Here is a 25,976-nt window from a genome sequence, read left to right on the forward strand (position 1 = left end):
AGCGGCCCTGGGTTCGAATCTCGGCCTGTCATCCCCCTCTCTCTCACCCTGTTTCCTGTCATCTCTGAAGCTGTCCTATCAATAAAGCCATACAAGGCCAACATTTTTAAAAAAAAACAAACAATATACAATCCACTGTAATGTCTACACTGGATTATGGAGACATCCTGTATGCTCATGCTGCTGCTACTAAACCTGAGCCACCGGATGCCATCTACCATGGTGCCATCCATTTGAATCTCCACCTCACAGGATAGCCATCGCACTCACCCCTGTCAGTTACACAGAAATGTTGCATGGTCATCACTGGCAGCAGTTTATCTCTGTCTTCATTTATAAAGCCTGGCTATCAAAGCTGCTGAGATATTTAACATCTTAAGTTCAGTTCAGAGCTGTCAACCACAACATCAGATCACAGGAGATGTTGATTTAAACCTATTATTAACTAACATTTCAGAGCCGGGAGCTGACTGTTTGCACAGAACTACAATAAAATTATTCATTTCATCCTGCTCCGTTTAAAGAGGGCCAGTCTGAACCTGACTGAAAGTGACTCTTTACAAACCTGTGAAAACAGAAAACCGCCAAGACTTGAATAACCGTCAAGATTTCCCTATGAATACACTGTGTATGCTTTTGTGTTTGTTCTTACATGATCTCAGGCCTCTGGCGGTGTATGACAGCGCAGAGGGCCAGGCCGTTCTTCCAGGAAGATGTGAGGTTGGTGACATCGACCCCTCTGTAGCCCTGAGTCTGCTTCTGACACCAGGTCAGCAGCCGGCCAGGACGCACCTCAGACTCTGCAGGAGAGACATAATGTATCAGCAGTGTCAGCGAGGTCCTGTCACACTGCTGTACAGTCAGCTTGTCATTTGACATACTGTAACTCCATGACAAAATTAACCTCTCCATTTAGGAACCGCATGTTTTCTTTTAATATCTATGTTTCTTGACTTTTATGGTATGAAGTCTTTGTATGTGAAAACCTACAGACAGACATTCAACCCAATTCTGATCCTAAGTCCTTTGAACCGTGTCACTAGAGAGATTTGAATCTCCTCCCAAGCCTAAAGCAAAGACACTCTGGCAGCAAATACAGAGAAAGAATGGAGTTTAAGGTCTCTGCACAAACTGGCCCACTTTAAGGATCTGCAGCAGAAACAGGGTTCTACAGTGCGACTAAACATTTTCATTGGTCCACCAATGCGGTGAATCTGAAATTAAGCAGGTCTGGTTAAAAAGAATAGTGGCCTATAAAAGTATTTTCTGTGGATTATTTTGTCAGTGTATGGCAGGAATGTATCCACATCTTGAAAATGAGAGAAACTGTAAGATATCACAACCTTAAAACAAAGTTCTCTTCATTTTGAATTGGGCTATTTATTATTTTTTTTGTCATGAAAATGCTGGATGTTGGATGCACCTCAATTATGTGCTGGTGCACCTAAATGAAAAAGTTATGTGGACCAAACTGAACTCATAACCTTCATGAAGTAAGGACACTCCCACACAGAGTTTAAAAGCCTGCAGCTCCCCTCCAGTTAGTTAGAACTGAAGAAGCCTCTTGGATGAGAAGTGAAACGTCTTCAACAAACTGAAACACTTCCAGTTGCCTACCATACAGCACTTAGAATTACCATGACCTGGATGACTAAGAACCTTCATCAACATTAGCAGTGCTGTGTATTAGAATGCATACATAAGTGCTCCTAATGAACTTGTGTGAAAAAGAAATTGAAGTTTCAGACTGTGAAACCTAAAGATGGAATTTGGTTTTGATATTGAGGATCAATACTTAAAGCTAACCTGACGAGTATTTTAATCAACAATGGGTCAAAAAAACATGTCCAGCTCAACATTTTATTTTTACACCCTGCTACGCTAATGTTTTAGTTCTGTCTCACTGCCGTCATGAACTTTAATTCTAGAAGCATGAGATAGCTTGAGGCGGCTGTTTTCACTGTTAAAAGTTCTGATAAACCCACTTAAAGGTCATGTTAAGTGGGTGGCCTCAGCACCAAACAAGGGGCAACGTTAATGTCTAGCTGGAGCACTTACTATTACTACTACTCACTAAGTATTGGGATATATTTCCAGACAGTTTGTGGAGACCAAAACAGAACTGAATGGAGAGTTTATCAGATGGCCAAATAAAAAGCTACTGTTTGCCAAAACATTAAAACATAAGGTGATACTATGTCAAGGTTGTGTTTACTGCTATTTCTGCTGCCCCCAAGTTGACAAAAAATCTATAAATACAGTTTTAACTTGTGACTAAACAACGATCTTCCATTATAGTGATGACAACTTTATCGGCCCACATACTGTTTACCAGCCTCACCCTGCCGCTGCAGAGTGGAGCAGGTCAGCACACGTCTGTGAGAGGCATCATGTTGACCGTCATGTGGGTGTAATGTAATCCAGCTGTATTGTCTGTGACGAGGTGTGTCAGCCTGTGACTGAGATAAGGCTAAAGTTTCCCCTCAGTGGGGAAAGGAGATGCATTCACTGTGATGTCAGCCTCTGTTCTCCAGTAAACCATACTCAGGAGTTCAGTCTTATATGTGAAATGCAAAAATGTTGAGACTGTTTCATAAACGAAAGCTGAGGGTCTTAATGTAACTTATAAATACATTGAGGAAAGCTTTCATGTAGGGCTATTGGTGCTGTGGGTGCATCTAATCCCAGTGGTGACTCATGGGATGATCAGATTACAATTACAACATGACAAGCTTTGAAGGAAGAATACAGTCCCGTCTGAGAGCTGGCAGCAATGCTCATGGTCACTGGTTTTGTCTAAAGGTATTTTGTGAGTCTGTAGTCTGTTTTTATTGTAGCAGCGTGAACACCCAAAGATAGGTTTTGATCATACTATCCCTATAATCATTTAATACGTGATTATACATGATGCTGATACACAATTTTTCATAAGATGCATTCTGATTTTATTTTTCTGACACATTTTCTTTTAAAAAGAAAACCTGCTCTGTTAAAACATAACTCATGACTAGCATGAAATGAACGAGGACAATGTGAAAAGAAAATCAAACTTTTGACTTCCTTTTCATTATTCTGTGAAACCCTAATGTTCTGTCCACATACATCAAACACATTGTGAGCAAAGTTTAATCTAGAGGTGTAATAGGGAACGCACCATTATGCTTTCATTACCTCACATTGTAGGTAACGTACTGTAACCCTAGATTCTATGATTCAAAGAGCTATCACTTTTTGTCTCTCATCCATCATTATTTCATCATTTTTTTCATGCACAATGACACTGAATGTGCCTGTCAGCCATCAACCATCAGTTTGTGGATATGGTAAGGGGAAAGAGAAAGTCAGTCTGCATTCCGTCTCACCTTTTCTAGACAAGTTCACTGATCTCCATGTGGGTGCTCCTCTTTCCAGGTGACACGAGTCCTGTTGGCCATTAATGAATAGGTGACGTACCTGACAGGAGAAGATATACAAAGATAAAATGATTTGAAACCAGAGCAGAAAACTTTAACACAATCACAGGGACACTCAGTCAATGCAAAAGCAAACAGTGGGATTTAGAGGATTTGCACTTGTTCTATTCGGGGGTGTAGTTGGGTGGCGTCACATTTGCACAATTGTAGCAGAAAGACTAGTCTGAGCTCACTGGTAAACAGAAAAGTGGCACTGTGATTCACTGTTGAGTTTATATAAGAGACATTCACTTTTTAAAAACATATAATATCCCTGATTCAACATGCACAATGATGGTATAATCATTCTTCATAACTTAAATGAGATTTAAACATTTAATCCATTATCTCTGTCACTGAGCAGAAGAACCATGGTTATCTTTTTTTTTCCCTTGGAAAGCGCATTGTAACTTTATTACAAGTAGTGCTATATAAAAGAACTTTTATCCTTATTATATAAATGTAGACTGACCTGGTGTGGGCGGACACAGCTGGAGTTGAGGTTGGGATAGCGGCTGGCGGGGTCAATGGTGTACTGTTCAAAGTTTTTACTGATGTTCTCCGTGGTGGTCTGAGGCAGCAGCCGGTAGATACTCTCCCTGAGGAACAGGGGGGTAGATAGAACTCTAAGATTCAAGATTCTGCAGCTTCAAAAGATCCTAGAACTACACTGCAACCATTTGATGTGTCAAGACATAAAAGACATTAAAACTATAAATAAAGACCATAATATTAAATCTACTTCACATAACATGCATTTACAAATCAAGACTGGTTTATTTGAACTCTGCCTCTTGAACTTATCCATGAAATACCCACGAAATCACAGTCTCCTTTAAAGCTGGATCATAAGATCATAAATAGGGCACAACGCTGCAAGCACAGTTAAGTAAGTATAAACGGTGTAAAGCTAACAGATATGAGGGAATATTAATTTCTTTAGTATTCTTCAAGCCTCGTCAGGAGAGTAAAACTACGAAAGTTTCAACTACTTCATTGGTAGTTGCAGTGTTGAGGACATGATTTGTTTAGAACTTTTATACCAATTTGCCCATTACATTATGAGAGTGAGAGTGATGCTAGGACAAAGCTCAAGTCCAAAATAGAAACAGTCCGTCCTGTGGGGAGCATGAACATTGTCAGTTCATGGTAAGCCAATTTGACTTTCACATTTTAATATATGTAGTGTAAGACTGCAAAGTCTGGCCTGAGAGTGAAGCCAGAGGAAGGGGTCATGGGGTCACTAGAAAAAATAGCATTTATCCTCTGAGGAGCTGAACTTCCAAGATACATTTTACAGTAATTTGATCATTGTATTCAATTTCTTGTGTACAAGTGAGAAGTGACGGAGGAGCTAGAAGAAATCGTACTGCATGTATATGGTTCATCCTCTGTGGAGCATGAATCTGCTCAGCAAATTTAAGGTACTCTGTAGTTGAAAATTATATATATAATTTTTATTATATTTTCTGTGTACAAATTGTGATTTTGACCTGAAGGTGGAATAAGAATTAATGGTCAGAAGGTCACCAAAACCTCTCTCATCCTCTGGGGAACATGCATATACATACTAATAAGTGTCTGGCCTGTGCTTGTTTAGTTACCTTGCTTTAGACCTAACTTTTGTACAAACAAACAGACTGTCCTTGATTGTCTGCACTGATGCTTGTTTTCATCTGTATGAAATACAGAGAAAATAAATCACAGAGCACACAGACAAGCTCATCTTCTCTATCTCAAGTTACAGGAAGTGGAAAATAAACCCACACACCTCTCAGCCAGTATCTCCAGAGGGCTCCTGCCTTGAGCCCAGCCCTTCACCATCCAAGCAGCATCAAAGGCTGCCAGGAAACCCCGAGCACAGCCTGTACCCATCGGCCAGAAGGGCTTTAAACATAAAACATGTCCGTGTGAACATACACAAGCCAGAGTTTCAAACAACTCTGACAACACACAAACAACACCCGCTGTCGCTGCTACATCTTACCTCAAGCAGACTGTCTCCCACCAGCGCAACCACTAACTGATGTCCGTGCTTCTCCCTGATCAGGGCAGCGTTCTCTGAGGCGTACATGCTTGTGAAGTCAAACATGGCTACATCTGGTTGACCGTAGTGGTTGATGGCATAGTCCAGAGATGGCAACTGGTAGTTTGTGCCAAAGTCAGCTGCCTCACGGGCATAGGAGAGCAACGCTTCCTGGTTGACGTTGTCGGCGCCCAACAGTCGCTCCGTCTCTATGTAGTCCTGTAGTGAGCAGACAGGAGGAAACTAAATTCAAATTGAATCTAAAGCAACGCTCATCAATATTTGTATACAAACAATGGATCAAATGACAAAGAGTAACAGTGAAGGGGTCACTTGTTGGGACAACACAGAATTATCTCCATTTTATTTCAAAGAACTTTGGTGGATTATGATACATTCACTCAATACACAGGAAAGATTTAATGATACAGTTTGTAAATTTCTGCTCTGGGAACTCGACAGTAGTGAGTCATCAGTCTAAACATTTTGCCCCCACATGAATGTGGCCATCTCTCCTTGAGTCACTCAGGAAATGACTATGTCATGTTGTTTTGACTTGTTACTCCAGAGAGATGGATCATTATCCCAGGTTTTTATCAAAATAACATTTCCTGAGAAACCGCACAGTGAGCTCGACAAGGCAGCTAGTCTGAGCTTGACTAAGACACAAGATTGACAATACTAAAGAAATGAAAAATACAGTTAGACTGCCGTGTTTGTTTGCAAGAGCATCATAATGACAAAAACAAGTTAGTCAGTTTGTTGAATCAGCGGGTTATTATGAGTGCTGAGGCAGTCGCACAGATGACACAGTGAGATATCACTCTGCACTAATGAGTAATGTAAGTGAGATGGAGACCACTGAGGACACAGCTTCAACAGCTCTGTGTGTGTGTACGCATGAGTGTGTGTTTGTGTGTATTTTCAGATCGTTGTCCTGGCGAGCGCTGGGTGGGAGGGTTAGCAGCAGTCCTCCTAATATGATCCAGTCTGCGCCTTGATGCCATAATAATATCCTCATTTATACTGTCTAATCTCTGTAGAGGACAGCAACCTTCACTGAGAGCACAGCTCTGACTCATAATGTCTCTCTGGGTGTGAGTGTTTGTGTTTGTGTGTGTGTGTGTGTGTGTGTGTGTGTGTGTGTGTGTGTGTGTGTGGGGGCAGAGGACAGGTGAGAGAATGTAAGCAGCATCTAATTAGAGGCCTATTTCATTATCAACCCCTATGGAGGACCATCAATCAGTGTAAAGCGAGCTGCTCTCTGCCCTGGCAAACACATTCCTGTCTACCCATCAAAATGCTCTCTGCCATGTGAGCCGTGTGTGTGTGTGTGTGTGTTTGATTAGGTGTTAATTTTGTCATTTAATTTTAAAAATACATGTTGACAACTATGACAAAAATATAACCGTTGTCCTCAAAGCATAAAAACCTCAATGATTATATTAAAGACAGCCAACAAGACTAATTAAGTACATGCTCTTCATACTATACAGTACATGCCCCCGATTGGCAAAAAGAATCGTCGGAGAAGAATCAAAAAGACGATGCCCCCGGTTCTGCTGCATCGACTTGACTGTCTATTGTGAGTCTGACAATGTTATAGGAATGTATTGTAAAAGGTGCTACAACACCTGTAACCGTGCTAACTGTACACAGCAGAGATGGTGTATTTTATGTGTATGTGCATGAGGAAACTCACATTTATGATGACCCCTTTGTCCAGCAGACTCTGCTTCTTCGCTGTCATGACAAAGTAGTGTGTGTTGTCTTTGTAGTAAACTATGTTCTCCAAGTCAATTCCTGAAAACACAATCACATTCACTTAGCAAACGGTACTTAAAGTGCTGGAAGATGGAGCAATTAGAGTGGGAGAAGAAAGACAAAAGACAACAGTGCATGGTATGCATGCTGTTGTTTTTTTTTTTACTTTAAGAAAAGGTGGCTCTGTGATATGGGTTGCTGGTGCCACATTTTTTTCAAACTCACCTGTCTCCTCCTTAAGTTCCAGAAAGAACTTCTGGTTAAAGATAAAGGCGACCCCACTGATCTCCTCGACTTTGGCCTCTGCTGTGGTGTTCCTGTTGACAAAGTTAGCCGTGATGGCGATGGCCAACTTCCCTCGAAACTCTTTGCGACCAAAACCTGCCAAGAGAGGAAGAAAAACCTTAGCATGGACCACGCAGAGAGAAAATATGTCATTAACAGATTAAGTGATTCTTAAGCAATATATGTAGATGTACTGTATTATTGTAACACAGTCAAACTTGGATTCAAGTTTTTCCCTCCCTACTAGCTAATGGGGGTCTACACATAAGGGAGTTTCCCAACAGTCATGGAGACACAAATGCTTCTGGAGTTGACCTTGATACTACACACACACTTAAACATAAAACACACAAAAACATTAATTATACCGGAACAGAAAGCTAAACAAGCTCACAAACAGTTCATAAACCAGTACACACACACACACACACACTCTCACACCGCTGTCCCCATACACACCATTAAGCTTCCAGCTAAAACTATGTCAACAGGAAATGCTTCACCCAGTGACTGGAAGCAGCTTTGCAACACCTCAACTGTTTTCCAGTAGAAGTAACAAATAGCGGATTGACTTCAGTGTTTATTTATCTTTCAAATGTGGGTCAGGAACAAACTTTTGAAACATATGAACTGCCACCCACATCAACTGTGAGTTCACCCTACAGCATTCCCATTTCGGAGCTCTGTTAGTTTTTCCTCCTCTCTTACCATCTAATGTGTTTTTGCGTCCATCGGCTCCAATCACCACATCAAAATCAAAATCTGAGACAGGATGGTTCGACGGCCGGACCTCTGCTCGCCACCCAGGACCTGAGGGAGAAAATAACAAACCAGATGGACCCACTTTGATTTGATTATTTCTAAACCAGAGCATGCATGTAGTCTTAAGAGAGTGGGAGTGATCATCTGAAGGTAAGGCAAGATGACAGGGAGTAGATGTATAGCAAAGGTCTTTGAGAACTGGAGGACAGAAATAGTACATGCTTAGGACTTCACAGTGTGTCTTGTGCACACATAATGATGAAGTGTTGATCATCTGGTCAAAACCAGATGAGGTTTTTGTGGATAATTCCCAACTGCCACACAGCAGCTAGAGTTAACTGCTCAGCCCTCCAAATCAACCAACAGTTGTGTCGTGTTCCCTGGAGTGTTAAAGTTAGAGTCCCCATATGCCATATTTAGGACACTTGGCATATTTTGCGACCCTCAGAAAAGCAAACTCAAAGTAGAACTAAAATGTCATTCTCAGCAGACTCTATCAATAGACTTTTCCACACAGTTTGCTCTAAATGCTGCCGCAGCAGACGCCTCCACACTGGGAAACTTTCTGATCACTTTAACATATGTATTTTCTATTAGAAGAAAGCTTTCCATATATAGCTCAGCTATGCAGGAAAAGTACATGTGTGTCACTGCCACACAAACATACACGTTAACATTGCCAACAGTGGGCTATATTTCTACAGCGACTAAATGTGGACCTCCATTTCTGTTTTTTGACACTTTTTTTTTTAAATAAATTGCCCAGAAGGGACATGCAACCTTAAGTGATGTCTACTTATCAAAGAGAGGGCTTCCATAAAAAAATTCCTTTGTTTCTTTCTAAAGTTGATGATTAACTTTGATGTTGTCAATATTTAAACATTTCTCTGTGATACAGACAAAACAATCATGGCCACAGACAGACAGACAGACAAACAGACAGACACACACACACACACACACACACAGACTCACTGTCGTCAGTCTGCTCCGCTGGTGGCTCCACCAGCTTGCTGAACTCCACATTGACGTGAACCTCCACTCCCAAGATCAGACTCACTTTCAGCAGCATCAGCTGGAGCTGGCGGATACCTGGAGTGGATACACACAAACACACACATGCAGATGGTGTATAAAAGCAAACAAAGTAAGGCTACAACTTCCTGTACAGACATTAAAGCAAAAGTGCATTTGAAGCTAGGGCTTGCTTAAGTTTGGTTTACTAAGCATTTATTTAGTTTAACGCAGCGAGCAGTAACCACTTCATCTGCCACCTGCTAATGACCGTTTTTTCTGCAGTTTGAATCGGCATTAAAGGATATGTTCACCCAAAAATAAAAATTCACTTATTATCTACTACGCACTGCCCATGCTGATGTTTTGTAGTTAACATAACTTCTCTGGAGCTTCACAGCAAAATAGTGTTGCCGCAGTCTCCTAAACAACTGAAGTAGATGGGGACTTCAAATGTAAAAACAACAACAAAAAGAAAAAAAGGCTCCATAAGCTTGTCTGGCGTAATCCAAGTCTTCTGAAGACTGAAAAGTTGCAATACTTCAATGCTTTTTACAAAGATGATATCCATATTAGATAATATCAAAAGTACCTGAAATACAAAATAACACATCTTTAAATCAGATTTTCAACCGGAGGCAGCACTTACTTTACTACAAATGTGTTGATATGGGTTCAGTGACTTTTTCTTTGGCCTTGGTATCGAAAGAGGTACTGAGTATTTTTTTTTTTATATTATTGTATGGAAGTTTCAATTCTGGTATCATGACAACCTTACAGTACAGCAACGGACCATAATGAAACCTTGAAGCTGACGTTGCTCCAAGAACATTTGTGTTTACTGATGTTACTTCACTGCTGGTGAACAGATATATGACTAGGGCACTCTGACATCAGGAAGATTAGCTCCTACTTTGCTTTCATATGTGGTTTCTGTGGCTGCCATGAAAAAAGTTTGCTTTCGCATCCATAGTTGGACACATTTGCAATTTGACACTTTGAAATGCCCATTACTAACTCATATAAACTTTTTCCATGATTCTAATTTAGTCATGAACATACCGTACATCAACATAAGTCTATACTAGGGCTGCAACTAACAATTATTTTCATTGTTGATTAATTTGTCGGTTATTTTCCCAATTATTCGATTAGTTGTTTTTCAAATCCCAAAATAACGCCCTCAAAGATATTTAGTTTACTGTCATAGTGGAGTAAAGAAACCAGAAAGTATTTACATTTAAGAAGTTGGAATCTGAGAATTTGGATTTTTCTTTTTCCTTAAAAAAATACTCAAACTGATTAATTACTGATTAACAGTGGTCTTTTTTCATAAAATTTCAAATATGCATTAGCTGTACCCAATCTACTCAAAAAGGTCAGTATTGCTAAGACCACCAATCCAGTGTACGGAATCAGTGGATCCCAAGCCAGTGAATCTAGACTGTGAAACATACACAGGTATTTACAGATTTGTTCTCAGCAGCAATTATTGGAGAAAGACGTGGCTGCATTTATAGATGAGAACAAGTTAGGGTTCTAAGATGTACAGGAGATATGAATACATGACACCGTTACTAAAGCTGGAGAGGAAGATGTGCCAATGGAAACATCCCACGGGGGAGATTGAAACTGAAGAAACAAATAGGAGCGAACTGGGCTGCTGGAAAATCTCCTCTCACAGGTTACAGAGTCACACAGACAGCAAATGCACCGCCCTCATCATGTCACACCGTAAATACAGGGAGCAGAAATGAAAGGTACTTTTGTGAAGACGGCTTTGGTTTTTATGGCCACATAACTTTACATTTATCTGTGTCATACTGATTTGACACACAAAGACACTGTAGGCCTTATTTCCATGTATTTGCACATTATCGCTTTATAAACAGGAAGAAAGACAGAACAGGGAGAGAACTACAAAAGTCTGAAGCAGAGTTTCTCAATCACAGGTCCCAAAATTTTAGTTTTGAGAAAAGAAGGGAGTTATCAAACAGTCACATAAAAACCATAAAAAAGCATATGTTTTCCATGTGATTGTGGTCATGTGGTCAAGGATTGGATTATATTATATAGAAACTACATATATTCCCAAGATATTTATTTCCTTTTACAATAAATTAAGATCTATCAAACTAACAGACTCCCATGACCTCAACAAGTCAAATGACTTTAAAAAGGGTCCTGACTCCAAAGTAGGAAGAGGAAGTTGTTTCTCTGAAACTATTTGACACAACCAAAGAACATTTTCTCTTCCTTCCAGAAACACTCTAAGGGAAGAGAAAGAGGTTCTGAAGAGTCAGTCAGCCTACCCACTTGTCTCTCTGACCTCTTGATAGACTGACTTAAGAAGTATTTAAATACTTGAATGATGGCCCTTGCATAAAACAGGATTGTCCATGCAGTTTGAAATTGGTGCTACATGACCGGAGAAAACACAGAAAAGGTTTCTGGTATTCTCTTTTGCTTCAAAAGTAGAAAACATACAACAACCAGAATGCACTGCGCCAAAACAGACAGAAGTTTCCTATTGTTAATTTGCATATACTACCAAAATTTCTGTTTAATAATGCACCACAATGAGAAAGACACAGATTCACACTCACTGATGTGGTCGATGGCGCCAGCACAGAACTTGCCGTAGAACTTCTTGGCTCCTAGGCCCCTGAGGTCTTGTATGGTGAAGGGCCACAGGTGGAGCACGTTGTTCCTGGAGAAGGTGTCTCTCTTCTCGATCACCACCACCTTACAGCCCAACAGGGCCAGCTCAATGGCCGTCCGTAGACCACAAGGACCACCGCCAATGATCAAACACTGAAAGGAGTCATAGATTCAGAGGAAGGCACAGTGGGGCGGATGGGAGAGAAACATGATTTGAGACAGTGTCTTCTTTAAAGTATTACAGTATGAGGGGGAATAGGGTCACAGCTTACAGTAGGTGTGACAGCAAATCATTGCTATGTTAACAGTAATTGGCACTGATGTCTTATCTCTGAGGAGAGAAAAGCAGCAGACAGCATCATATGGAAATGGGAGCAGGAGAATAAAAAGTCTCATCTGGAAAGTCTCAAAGGTCCTCTGTGTTTACAGTAAACGTCCCATTTCCAGGTCAGTATGCGGTTTGCCATTTTCCAGTTAAAGGGAAAAGCAACTAGCAAAACAATTAGCAGAGCCATCTGGGAAAGGTTAGTTTAATCACTTTTGGGAGTATGATTTGTTCCATCACCCACGTAACAGAACAAAACATCCAGAAAACTTAGTTTAAATTCTGGGTGCAGAGCTCCAGAAAACAGAGCGAGCCACCCAGCTCTCTCAGCACCATTTCTCTCCAAATAGCAGTTTGTCCTGAAAAAATGTCTGGGATAATAGTTGAGTTGTTATTTTTGGCCAACCCTCAGCCCAGCCCATCTATGTTAATCTCCCCTCTGTGAATGTGGCCTCTTTCCCCTCCAGACGCCTTATCTTTTCCTTCAGATATGAAGTCATTCCAACACCATCCTAAACAAGCTACTTTATACACTTAAACATACATGGTAAGACAACAAGACAGATCAGCACAGAACAAAAAACAACCATTAAATACCTTTGACATGAAATATGTATTTGGACTCCCATACCGTCTTTGGGCCTCACTGTGAGCCATATACTACTATTAGAATGGTGCCAACTTCCATAAAGTTTCCACTATGTATTACTTGATCCATTAACTAAATTTACTTTCAGTTATATGCACTGAATCCAGTTAATTCAGCCTCTCAAAGTTAGGATTACTTATATCTAATCAAATATTTGCATATAATTACAGAATTAATCCACTTACATCATCTATTTTCCAAACTAATCCACACTGGCAAAGTTCCTACTTGGGTACTTGGACAAATTAACCATAATTCCTTCCAAATCCAAAAGGAATTACAAAGAATATGTTCTGCTCAACAGAACACAGAAAAGACATTAAACTCAGCCTATATACTGTGGTAAATAGAAGACGGGCACCTTCATAACGGTCATCATAACACACATGCAAATTTTGCACACTAAATGAACTGGATGTTTGGCTGACTGCCGTGTAGTACTGTCAACATGATGAAACTAATCTACAAAGTGCTTTCATATAGAAATACAGAAAGGCGTATGATTTGATTTTTGAAGCAAGGGAAATTCAATGTTCTAACTTGGAACTGTGCAAACAGGCACGTGACTGAAAGCTGAGGAGAACAGCTCTGGACCAAAGTGTTCTGATCTCTTGAATATATATTCTGAAAAAAATCTTTTATTAAGTAGATAGCTTTTTTTGACTGTGTTTTCTTTAATATATTTGGAATTTTTTGATTTTTTTTAATATGCAATTATTTATTTCTTAATAGTTATTTATGCTAACATATGGATAGTTATTTATTTTGAATAGCAATTAGTATGCTACCAATACAGTCACTTATAAACCTTTGTTTTACTTATTTATTACTCAGACAGCTACTGCTACAGACTAGAATGCTAGCAGGTTAGCTCCCCAGGTACAGTAGTTCACCAACTGGCCTGTGAGTAGACACCAAAGTATATATTACCCTGCTCCGAGAACCATGTATTACCTGACGACACAAGTGTGGTCATGTCTTTACTACCGTTTGTATAAACCAGCAAACCTCCAACACTTTCCAAACAAACCACACCTTTTACATCACTCTAACCATTCATGGTGTGCCAGCACAGCTTAAATTGTTGTGTTCATGGCTGAGACAGGCATGAATACACTCACATTATTGAAAACAGCACTCGACTGCTAAGATACTGGACCAAACTAGCTTCACATCATCTATTAGCAGCCTTTAACTCCAGCACAGGTCCTCTACAGTTGGTGTCTCTTACCCTTGTGCCCAGGCAGGCTTTATTCTGGTTGAAGACCTTATGCTGTGCCCTTTTGTCCAGTTTTGTCCACAGAGCCTTGACCTTCCAGGTGCTGATTGCAGCCTTGAGTGAGCTGTAGAAGTTGATGTAGTCCAGAGGGTCCAGCTCCAGCTGCCTGCAGAGGATGCTGAAGGCCTGCAGAGTCCCTTTACAGGTGGACGCCTGGACAAAGTTCTCAAAGAGGACGCTGGCTTGCGCCATACGTTCATCCTCTGTCTCACCCATCTGCTCTGATGGTAAACAGTGTCCACGCTCTCTCGTTCCTCTCCCACTTCCTTTTCCTCTTAAGTCTTTCCAAACTGTCAGTAGTTGACTTCTATGATGTGGTGTATGCCGCCATGCTTAGCAGGTTCTGAAAGAAAAAAATAAATACGATTTTTAGACCGAGACACCAGAGATGCAAATATAATCAATGAAAAATGACTTGATCAGTCCTATATCATATATATTAGGATAGATATTAACACAACCAAACTATAACCATGGAAACAAACAACTGACAAATATTATTACGTTTCTAGAAAATGAGCTGGGATACTTTTTGATGCCTTTCTGTATATATTAACTAGACAGGTTTGTTTTGTCTCATCGCTCTCATCAACATCTCATTTCCTACTGTCTTACTAAATTCATCCAGTTTTGTTAGATTTGAATCTTATTAGCTTCCCATTTTGTTCAAAAAAGCTCCTTGGTTACAAAAAGCACTACTCTTGTTTGTACTCAATTGTACTCAGTACAATGAGTGTGATAAAACATTATCAATCAAGTTTTACTGTAGCAAATACGTACCATTTTCTTTACCGATTGATCTGATGCTTATTTTCCTGATTCACTGATTGTTTAGTCCACAAAATGTTTCCCAGAATCCAAAGTGGCAAATTTAAATGGCTTCTTTTGTCCAACCACCAGTCCAAAACCAAAAGACACTTTGCTAACTGTCATAAATGACAAAGAAAACCAGCAAACCCTTACAATTAAAGAGCTGGAACCAGCGAGCGTTTGAATTTTTTGATTGAAAAATGAGGATTAATTAACTGTCAAAATAGTTGGGAACAAATTTTCTTTCAATCAACTAATCGATCATTTGACTAATCGTTGCAGCTCTAAACACAACATCACCATGTCAGTTTATCCCAAACTGTTCTGGAGAGGACTCAGCTTCTGACACAAAAATGCTCCTTGGTTACAGAAAGTTCTACTCTGGTTTTGGTTAAATTTGCAAAGAATGCCCTTTTCACATTGCGATAAAACATTGTCAAGTTCTGCCCAACTCCTTCAATACTGATGATGTTCATTATCTTCAGCAAAACATTAAGACATAGAGAACAATATATGGAGGAAAACCTTGAAATCTTATAAAGGAGAGGTCACATTCCAAATGTAAGGAATGTCTGCAGCTCGCACTGAAAATAAACTGCAGAGGTCAATGTGCTGCTTCATATAGTCCGAGTGTCACGTCATGCATTCTCTGTGAGGTGGTCAGGGACACGCACTGACTGAACCATACAACCCTGTACAGTACTACACATCGAGCCAACAACAACAAGCCTGCAGAGTTCAAACAGTCATTAATTAAGCTGCACATATTTTTTCAAAGATATTTTCCTCCTCCAGCTCTACTGAATGCCTGATAGGATTATGACCCAGAATGTGCTTTGGAGGGGTTCAGCTGAGCAGTCACGGGAGAAGCTTAAACGCTACAGCTGCAGGAATACAGACAACACAGTCACATCACATCACACGCAAGCAGCAACTTGGTGCCCACAGCATACGAGGAAGTTTACCCACTATCAGGAGGCAAGGGGTATGAGACATTTCCTGATTCCTGGTTCCTTTGATAATCTTATCTCACTTGAAAGGTCAAGGGCATCTAAAGAGGGGTTTGAAGTTTGGAGTTGAAATATCTCCACTTTTAGTCTGCCACAGTTACAGTTCCATTTTGTCCTCCCTAGTTTCTCCCAAATCCACTGGACTCTGGTGTTAAAGCTAAAGCAATTGGTTTCCTTAAACCTGCAAAAAATAATACTTTTTTCCACTTGGGAACAAAGAATATTGACATTTAACTTGATATGATGAATGTTATGGTCACCATCAACGCCTGAGGTATCTGGCTCTTTAGCTGTTAAATGCTCCACTTTGTCACAGGCTAGTTGATAACGGAAAAGCCCCTTCTTGATGATGCTGGAAAGAAATTCCTGGCTCTCTGGGTTTCTAATAGAGGTCGACCGATAGTGGATTTTTAAAGGCTGATATAATAACAATAGTTACGGAGGAGGAGGAGGAAAAAGCCGATTACAGATTAATCAGCGGATATTAAAAATATATACATACATACATACATCTATATAATTAAAATGGCGATTATTTTTTGTTGGTGAAACTGGACAGGTGCAGCATAGTTATCTATATTCATATTTTAAATGTTTTTATTCCTTTTTTTAAATTAACACTGTCTTTATTGTGAGTTGAACGTGTGATTTAGTGGATTACATTGTTGGAATCTTCTATTTACAATGGACGATGTGCTGTACTGTGGCCAGGATTAATTCTGTTGCGCGTCCCGTTACATTGTTAAATACCACTCTTACAAACCATTAATGTTTGTGCATATTCCAGGGGTAAGGAAAAAAATTGTGCCATTTCATTTCATGAATGGATGGATGGATAGTTACGTGGCTGGATTATTTGGAAAACACAATGCCACATTGGTAAGTACAGTATTAAGTAACAAAACATTTACTGGATGGTTTCTTTTCCTGCCTGCCTTGCTGCCTTCAGTGCCCTATCCCTATCGTGGGCAAGGTGATGGTGTTGCATTATATATTTGAGACTAGATAAACTGAAAAAACAGGTCAAAAATCAGCTGTTCTGTTACCCCGGGACTGCAAAGATTTAATGGGAGCCCATATTTTCTAAACCTATCACCAGAGTAATGCAGCCATTGGCAACTATCGGAGCCAAGTTCAGCTGATAACAATAGTTTGTATAAGGGTCTTATCAGCGTCGACCTCTAGTTTCTAATTTTAGGTGAGGGGTGTTAAAATGCTGAGTCTTTCAAGACTACAGGAACAGCTTCTCAGTGGTGCTGTCAAACCTGTGAAAACTTTACAAGAGAGCACAATATTTTTGCAGAGGCTCTACTGGTGTGCTTTAAGACATGCACACTCATGAAGTACCTTTATACATTTAACTGAAATGTTATTGCTGTTATCAATTACAAGTCAAGGACATTACATTTCTTGCACTTCAACTAAAAATTTCAACTACTTCCAAAATACATTTCTACTGCTTTCAGCTCTTATTCTTCAACTGTTTAACTTTCAGTGTTTACATAGAAACTACAACTTCAACTTGAAAATAACATTTCAACCACACCAGGCCACTGGTCAACCACTGCCCAGTGTTGGGGCCGGTTGGTGAGCATCTGTGACCCTGGTTGTTGCAGTGTGTCCCGCACTGCTGGCACTGGTCGGCCATTGTCGATGGCTTTTTGGCTGACTGTGCATGTTGAATCGGCAGCTGAGCCTGTCAGTGAATACAAATCATTCTGATTGGCTGTTGAAGTGAAGCAAATCACTGCACAAGAAGAGAAAAGGAAAGGAGAAAGAAAAAAAAGGGAAATCCCCTTGAGCCTGTCCCTGTAGTATCCATGATTTCACCCATTAGCGATTTCTCTTTATTTTTCACCTCCGCCTTTTCACGAGTGCCATCTGCAACTTTTTATCAATTTATTCTTGATTAGAAGTGGCTATATACGCAAGAATAGTGTCAAAAGACGGTGCTTTATCATAACAACAGTTTGTATATCTGCAGTCCTGTTCTGGTTCACCTTTTTGAATGAGGAATACAGATTACAGCTACCTGGTAGTGTGGAAAGGTTTTTTTTCTCTCACACATGCAGAATGTACAAGCTAGATGGCCGTCAGCTGTAGCCTTAGCGCCGTGTTCAAGTGAAGCTTTTTGGCTGAGACACAGGCGAGGTGAGGCAACACAACAGTTGGCCTTTGTTGCTGCCAGTTCTTTGATGTCAGTTTGGTGTGCTGACCCTTACCTCACTAAGAGGCGCCTCAAACCCTGTCAGTGCTGTAAATACAACTGACATTTCATCTGCTTCAGTCCTTCAACTTAAAACGCAACTGCATACAAGTTTTCTCACACTAAACATTTTAAGACTATTTTCAGTGTATATGACCACACATTTTCTTTAAAAAAAGGTGGTCTGAATACAATGCTTTCCCTAAACTTCAACCAATGGCTCCATACTGTATCCCAAGATCTACCCAACAACTGACTCAGGTTATCTGAAGCTTCTGCCAGGAGTTTCATGGACAACATCACTTTCAAAGTTACGTATCAGATCCCGATCGCTGGAAGCCTCTCAGCATTATTCTCACTATTACAGTCATGGAATCTGCTGTCATGCAGAAGCTGGGAGACAGATACTGTTTCTCTCTCTCTCACACACACACACACGCAGACCAAGTTAAACACATGCATCACACACTTGCTGTCCAACAGGCCTGAAACAAAATCACCTGTTAACCTGTGGATGTACTCCGTATGCAAACAGCTTGTGCGTCATGGCAAGAGAAAGTGCAAGCTGCACATGGACAACACCTGGTTAGCCTTTTATTTTGTGCCAGTCACATAGCCCACTGTACGCACACACCCCGCTCCCCAAGAAACACACACTTTCCCTTTAAGTCCTTGAGTGGCCCAGAGGGGGTCTCAGATCTCTGATTCCAAACAATTTGGCAGCAGACAGTAGCCTCTCAATTACTATCACCCCCCACAGACACACACACACAAACTCCCTCACACAGACACATATACATATACACTCGTAACCCTTTCAGGCTATTTCTTGCCTGGATAAAATGTTACCAAATCTTTGTTCCTTGTTGCCTGAACTACAGATCAAAAACTGTAATATTTACAAATATCAGCTTTAGGGCAAATATCAGCATATCAATTTGTTTGGCTACATGGGACACAATGAGCTGAAAACAGGGAAATTCAGGGAAATGTATTTGGAAATGACACCCTGATATCAGCTCAGAGACTGACTGCCCCACTTGTGTCTGGCTCTGATGACCAGACATGATTTACTGCAACTCCCCCTGACCCATCAGGTCAAGAGAAAAATACAGTTAAGTGTGTACTGATGTACACAGTGCCAGAAAGCTATGGGAGAGATCATAGCCTTTTGGTACTGTACTGTATGTAACCACATCTGGCAGGGTCACTCAGGAAGTCATGGCACAGGAAGCATTTAACTTCCTGTTAAGTGGTATCTCCTTCCAAATGTTGTGTGCATGCATGCGTGTGCGCGCGCATGTGTGCGTGTTTGTCAAAAAGGGTTCAACTCTGCAGGCGAGCTAACGTTAGCTGCAGCTGCTGCAAACACAGTCCAGTTTTTGGCTTTAAATATATTTTATGTTTGACCAGATGTTTCCTCAAGTTAGACATGTTGCCTTGGTCAGATTTGTATTTGGCATTACAAACATTGCAGCGAGTGTTGCACTGACTCACTGTGTTGCAGGAGTGACGTCTCTCTCTCTCTCTCTCTCTCTCTCTCTAAAGATGTGCTCTCAGGTACCAAGTGTTGGTACCATTTGTTTAAACATTAATTGGTACTCCATAGAACCAATGTATTGTCGTCAATCCCCCTAAGTTCAGTCCTCATCCCGCAGTCATTAGCGCTCCCATGACTGCATGACACTTTAAGTGATTACACAACATCTCAATTACCAACTTACAGCTTCCTGGGCATGACTCCCTTTAATTTTAGGGTGCACTGTACATGCCTATTCCTATCACTCATGCAAGCCTATTAACACTGAACATTCACATTACATATATCTATTTATGAACACTGAATGGATGACTTGTTAATCAAGTCAGCTATTTGAAAAGCTTCAAGTGTCCACAATGAAGATGTAAACTGCAACACAAGAAGCTTTCAAAAGTAACAGGACGCCAACAGCACTTGAGGATATTTATATGGATGCAAAGATACAGTCCCATTAGATGTTAAAGGTCAGGTGTCACGGTTAAGATAAGTGAACCTGCCCACCTACTGATACAGAAATGTGTGTTCAAACTGGAAGCAAAGTTAATTTTAGTGGCAGCGCGACTCTCATACACAACGGACATAAAAAACAGTTGGTGAGAACTGTATGTCCAAAGCTGTAGTCAGGATGTGCTTAGCTTATCTGAACACACAGATTGGAGACGGTAGAAAACAGCTACAGTTGGCTGGTCCTGTCTAAAACAAATAATACATCAACCAAAAAATATAAAATGAGTGTACATGTTGTACCTGGTTTATTTAATCCTTACACGAGGCTGGCCATTTCCTCTTGCTTCCAGACTTTACGCTTAGCTAGGCTAGCTAAGCCCAAACGCCTTATATGCTTATTAAATTAATTAAAAGGTCCAGTGTGTAACCAACACCCCATGCCTAACCCTCCCATACTGTGGCCGCTTATAATGCAAAAATCGCAAAAGGCTCTCTCTAGAGCCAGTGCTTGGTTTGTCCGTTCTGGGCTACTGTAAGAATACAGTGGTGCATAATGGCCCACTCCATCTGTAGATATAAAGGGCTGATTCTAAGGTAATAAAAACGTAAAAAAGTTTCTATGTCTTAATTATGAAGATTATATTCAATTTCTGCCAATAGATCCTCCTCAATCCGTTGTACTAAACCTTTAAACAAGTAATCCATTAGCAACATTTCCTGACTGACTGACTTCTTGACTACAGCTCACTGCATCACAACATCAGTTAACCCTTCCTTACTTAGTAAAGCCATTTCTTTGGTGACATGTTTGTGTCACGGTCATTATTCCCACTCAATCACAAACATGATATTTTTCAGATACAGAATGAATCCATGGTAATACCTGAATGCACAACTGTTCGATCAAAATGACTGAACTGTACATACATTTACCAAGAACTGTGGATAAATCACAACACTGAAGCTTACATTTATCAGTGTTGGGATTGATTAAGTGACACAAAGGATTCATTCAGGCTTTAGACTGATAAAATGGCTATCTTAATGTGAAATGTAATATTGAAACTCATGGAACTGCATAAAAAGACAGCGAGAATTTGAAGGAAGTCACTATACCCAAGAGATGAAGGAAGCCTCAAACTCATCGTCCAAGAGAAGCTTGTACATAATCATCAATTTAAACAGTGAGTCACATCAGCTGTGGACAAAGTGAGAGAGCCCAGTCAACCTTCAAGGGCTTAAAGCCAAGAACTCTACAGTCAATAATTACAGAGAACTGAATCCTTACACAGAGGGAAAACTGCACAATATCTGATGCCAAGCCTACATAAACGTGAAATAAAGTTTTATAATGAGCTCCAAGTCACCCAGGACGTCAGAAGTCACCCAAGTCAGGAAGGGAAGTTGAGGGTAATGTTTAGAACATTACACAGTATGGAATCAGGTTGCCAGTCGTCTGAGCTACAAGGAACTGGAGCGTACAGGTGACAAGTAGAGCAGGAGAAATATGTCACTGGGCTACAGACAAAGAGACACTTCATTCACAATGGAGACATATCATTACAAACATGCAGCCTGTCAGAGTTTTCTTTTGCATACAACTGGAAAAGGTGTTATATGTTACACTTTTCATTTCCTGGAGCCAGTGTGAACAAAACAATACATACAGGACACATACATTACATTCACCTCTGACTTTGACCTAGTGAGCTACAGTCAGAACAATTTAAAATGACCCCTACTGTTTCTGTTGACTTCAGGGAACTGGCTTATGCCATAACCTGTGAATGACCTAAAATGTGTTCCATCAACTCAATATGGAACTGGAATGCAACATGGCAAGAGTCTGGACTGTTTCCTGGTTTATAACAAGAAATATTTCAAATACTAAATGATCTTTTGGGATCCATTTGTCTTTTCTGAATCTGTGCCAAAGAGCTGCAACACAGGCAGATCATCTCTAAAACTGTTTTCTTCATCACATTCCTACACTTTGACTAATGTGTCTGTTTCAACACTGAGAGGTTGATTCCAAAATAACAATGAACAGATGCAGTCTGCCTTGTGAGCACTTCCTCCGCTTAGGGATGACATTACACCGTTGATAACCATGTACATGTGGCAGGATACGTCGATGCCATCTTGTTGTAAGGATTACAGATCAGAGTACAATTCCTGAACTTAACCAGAAAGCATGTTCATAAAGCTGGCCTTCAGTTTGACAGGATTCAGGACACTTGTTTTATGTTGTATCAACTATTAATGATCTACATGTCAGACAATCAGTTGGATTTCTGGCATGTCAGAAATATGTCAGTTGTCTTGAAGTTTGAGTAGCTCCACAATTGCCAAACAGCTAGCCCAGCCCACCGTGTCTTGTAATACCACAATGTACCGCAAGAAGCTAGTTAAGCTGTGAGATATATACCAATTGAAGTTATGTTTCACAAGCTCTCTAAGCTTTTAGTGTAATAACTGAGCAAAATGTCAAGAAAGGAAGTACTCTCGCATCTATTTTCCTTACCAAACAGAGAATACAACTGTACACGTTCTTAATTCAAGCTTCTCTCTTTAACCGAACAAAGATATGCTTGGCTGCCTTGTTAACTCACCCTAAAACATACTTCATTGTAATTCAATAAAAAAAAATAAAACTCACTACAACAGTCTTGGTTTATCCTTCTAAAATCACCTCTGCTTTAGTCAAAATAAATAATCGATTCCCAGAGTAAGATGTGAATGAATTACGTGATCTTGAGGTCTCAGTCCAGGCAAACTCGAGCATGACTGGCCCCACAGCCAACTGAGCCATTAGCTTATTAGCTAACAGTAGCTAGCCACAGCCAAGGATAGCAAGCAAAGAGCGGCAATTGTCTGTTACTCTGGTAATATGCTTCCCATTCTATATTTGTAGTTTTCTCATTTTGTTTTTGATTTATTTAACTCAGACAATAGCAAAGCACTGTGCAGAGAGTTTATTGTCAAGGCGCTCGGTTGGTCACAAGACTTTGTTCGATGAGCACATTATTTACAACATAACAGAACTGTAGTTATGTAGAAGCAATGACCTGTAAATGTGTGTGAAAGTCTGAGACGGGGATCAAAGCTGAGTCAACAAGTTCCTGCCCAGACAGACTAGATGCCAAGAGAGGAGAGGGGGGGGGGACAAAAAAAAAAGTGGGAGAGACAAGAGAATGAAGGAAATTGTGTAGAGAGGGTTCTACAGACAGACAGACAGACGGACAGGCAGACAGAAAGGGAGTGTTTGGTACAGAGAACATCGTTGCAGATTCTTTAGTTTTGAAACATATGGAATTTAAATTGGATCACAAAGAGTGCAGACTTGCCCAAAAGACACGGTGCTCCTGAATGTGATGCTGATTAGCTCCAGCAGCAGCGATTTCTGCTGAAAACAGGAAATATGAACAGCTGGAATGTCAGCAAGCTCAAGTGCGGGCCTTGAAACACGCCACACACAACTCAGCTGCATCGTTCTTTAAATGAATAAGGAACAATACCTGCTTATGAATAAGCTACAATGACAATGGGCCTCAATAAATTACACAAATCCACCTGAATGAATACAGTTCAATCCAAATAACTGTGCTATTTGTACAGACGTTTTCATGAGAAGAAAACAATTAGCATCCTATTTTAGTTGCCAAAGTAGACCATTTGTTTCATAAACTGTTCTAATATTGTTAAATAATAATTCAACTTCACATCTTACAATGCAGCTAACTTTTCTGTGGCAATGTTGTATGTAACGTCCCTGTTAAATAAACATTAAATAATAAATAATAAATACACACCAACTGACATTTAAACTGCTTACAGTACACACACTCACACATAAATTTAAATTCCAACTACTTTACCACTTGCAATGTAAAAAACACGTACATTTCCTTCTTTTTTAGCTTTTTCCTGTTAACAATAAATAAGTTTGAAATAATTCAATATTGTGTACCCATTGTTGCTTAAACTGCACTTTCTGCCATGATGGCTTTCTTTCTTTATGTTTAATTTCCTTTTTTCTTTTTGAATGAAACATTTCTAACAAATTACAATTTAAAAAAACAGACAAAGTCACTAACTGCTAGTGCTGTCAACAGCCTTTCCGGAGGGGAAACTTTTGCGTGAATATCTACAAGCCACATCAGGCTGGTCCATGGCTGAGAGTGACACACCCACAGATATGGGGCTCTAAGAGGGAGCAAACTGCTCATCAGCTACATATTTGTTATTCCCTTGGTGGGAGACCACAGCACAGTGAAGTGGGTCATTAACGTAACAGGACAGAACGGAGGCATAAATGCCTGAGTGCATGTGTGTGGTCACGAATAAATACGTTTGATTTGATATACGAATGAAAAAAGTTAACTGACAGTATTTCCGAAAGTGCATCAGCGAAACAGCCTGATGATAAGATTGTTGTGATTCCTTAAAGTCTGTCATTATCTACTCACCCCCATGCAAACAGAAAGTCAGGTGAAGTTTTGTAGTTGGGGACTAAAATGGCTCCATACAGCTTGTCAGGCATAATCCAAGTCCAAATCCAAGTGTTTTTCGATGTTTTAGAAGATTTTATAATGGGTTGTGGGGTCTCCATCTACTTCAGTTGTTTAAGAAAAATGCTGCAACGCTGTTTTGCTGTGAACCTCCAGAGATGTTTTGTAGACAACCATACTTCACCGGAGACTTTTTGGTATCTGCAAATATATTTTATCATTGTCCACAGAATCTATATACAGTATCATATTGTGATGAAACTTGTGATTTAGACCCCTAGCTGTTGTTGTGTAAACAGCTCACAGGTTCCACAGTGGTTTAGTGGCTGTAACTGTACAGGACACCATGTTTTAGTACAGCAGCTAGACTAGACTATCATGTAAGAAGTCTTAATATGCCTGATGTCTTGAGGGGACAGCTGAGTTTTATGACTTTGGTCAATGACTCAGACACTTGCACTATGATTCCACTTGGTAACAAGTACTTCACTGGTGCAAAATGACACATTTGTAAAACTTGCTAATATTAGCAGGCACAACAGTCATGTCAAGTTTCAATTTCCATGACTTCTTCAAGTACCAGAATATTTCAGAGATTCCAGGCAGACAGGCAACATAACTCATGACTATCAAATAAACATGTTTTGCACAAGTGCTCTGTGCAACTGAGGGATCAAAGCCCTGCATATATCCACAGTGAAAACAATTTTGAACACGAAGGCAAAATAAAACAAAGCCATACGGGAACAGCTGAGTTTCACAGCAAAGCTTCCCCGGGGTATAGTACAGTCATATCCCATTTCCAGTTTCACACCGTCCATGCTTGAACTCCAGTTAGCAGCAGGGTGATGACTTCTTCCTTCCTATTTCTCCCATCAATAGGGACGACAAAGCACCATAAAAAAGAGGTGGCCACACATACTGTGTTTTAAGGCTGACCTCAACTAGCCTGGCTGTTGTGGACTATAAAGCCTTTATAAAACCCAGCAAGCCGCACCTGGATTTGCTCATATTCTGGGGTTTGGACTTACTGACTGACTCTTTTTTCAAATGACTGACACCTAAAGCCTTCACTCAGACACAAACACAAATCCTTTATATACCTCAATAGATGGACACGTTTTTGACTGTTCTGGGAATCTGCTCAAATATTTTTCTAATAGTTTGTCCACTGGCATGATATGACACCTGACTGCGTTGAATGTATTTATTTATTTCAAATCTTAATTATTCAA

At 40.2% G+C, this 25,976-nt stretch overlaps 1 protein-coding gene across 8 annotated transcripts in view; it reads right to left on the reverse strand.

The window, feature by feature from the left end:
• mical2b (microtubule associated monooxygenase, calponin and LIM domain containing 2b) overlaps window positions 1-25,976 on the reverse strand; it is a 68,400-nt gene that overhangs the window by 33,417 nt on the left and 9,007 nt on the right. For all 8 annotated transcript variants that reach the window (XM_084364303.1, XM_084364308.1, XM_084364307.1 and 5 more), the window contains exons 2-12: window positions 14,170-14,560; window positions 11,910-12,117; window positions 9,265-9,381; window positions 8,236-8,337; window positions 7,468-7,623; window positions 7,181-7,281; window positions 5,440-5,697; window positions 5,224-5,339; window positions 3,925-4,051; window positions 3,363-3,453; window positions 653-800 (exon numbers count right to left, since the gene is read on the reverse strand). In XM_084364303.1, the coding sequence (XP_084220429.1) occupies window positions 653-800; window positions 3,363-3,453; window positions 3,925-4,051; window positions 5,224-5,339; window positions 5,440-5,697; window positions 7,181-7,281; window positions 7,468-7,623; window positions 8,236-8,337; window positions 9,265-9,381; window positions 11,910-12,117; window positions 14,170-14,433 (1,688 nt within the window). In that variant the 5' untranslated portion in view covers window positions 14,434-14,560. The remainder of the gene's footprint in view (window positions 1-652; window positions 801-3,362; window positions 3,454-3,924; window positions 4,052-5,223; window positions 5,340-5,439; window positions 5,698-7,180; window positions 7,282-7,467; window positions 7,624-8,235; window positions 8,338-9,264; window positions 9,382-11,909; window positions 12,118-14,169; window positions 14,561-25,976) is intronic.

This window comes from Pagrus pagrus (assembly GCF_965226575.1).
Source record: "Pagrus pagrus genome assembly, chromosome: 10".
Lineage (NCBI taxonomy): Eukaryota > Metazoa > Chordata > Actinopteri > Spariformes > Sparidae > Pagrus > Pagrus pagrus.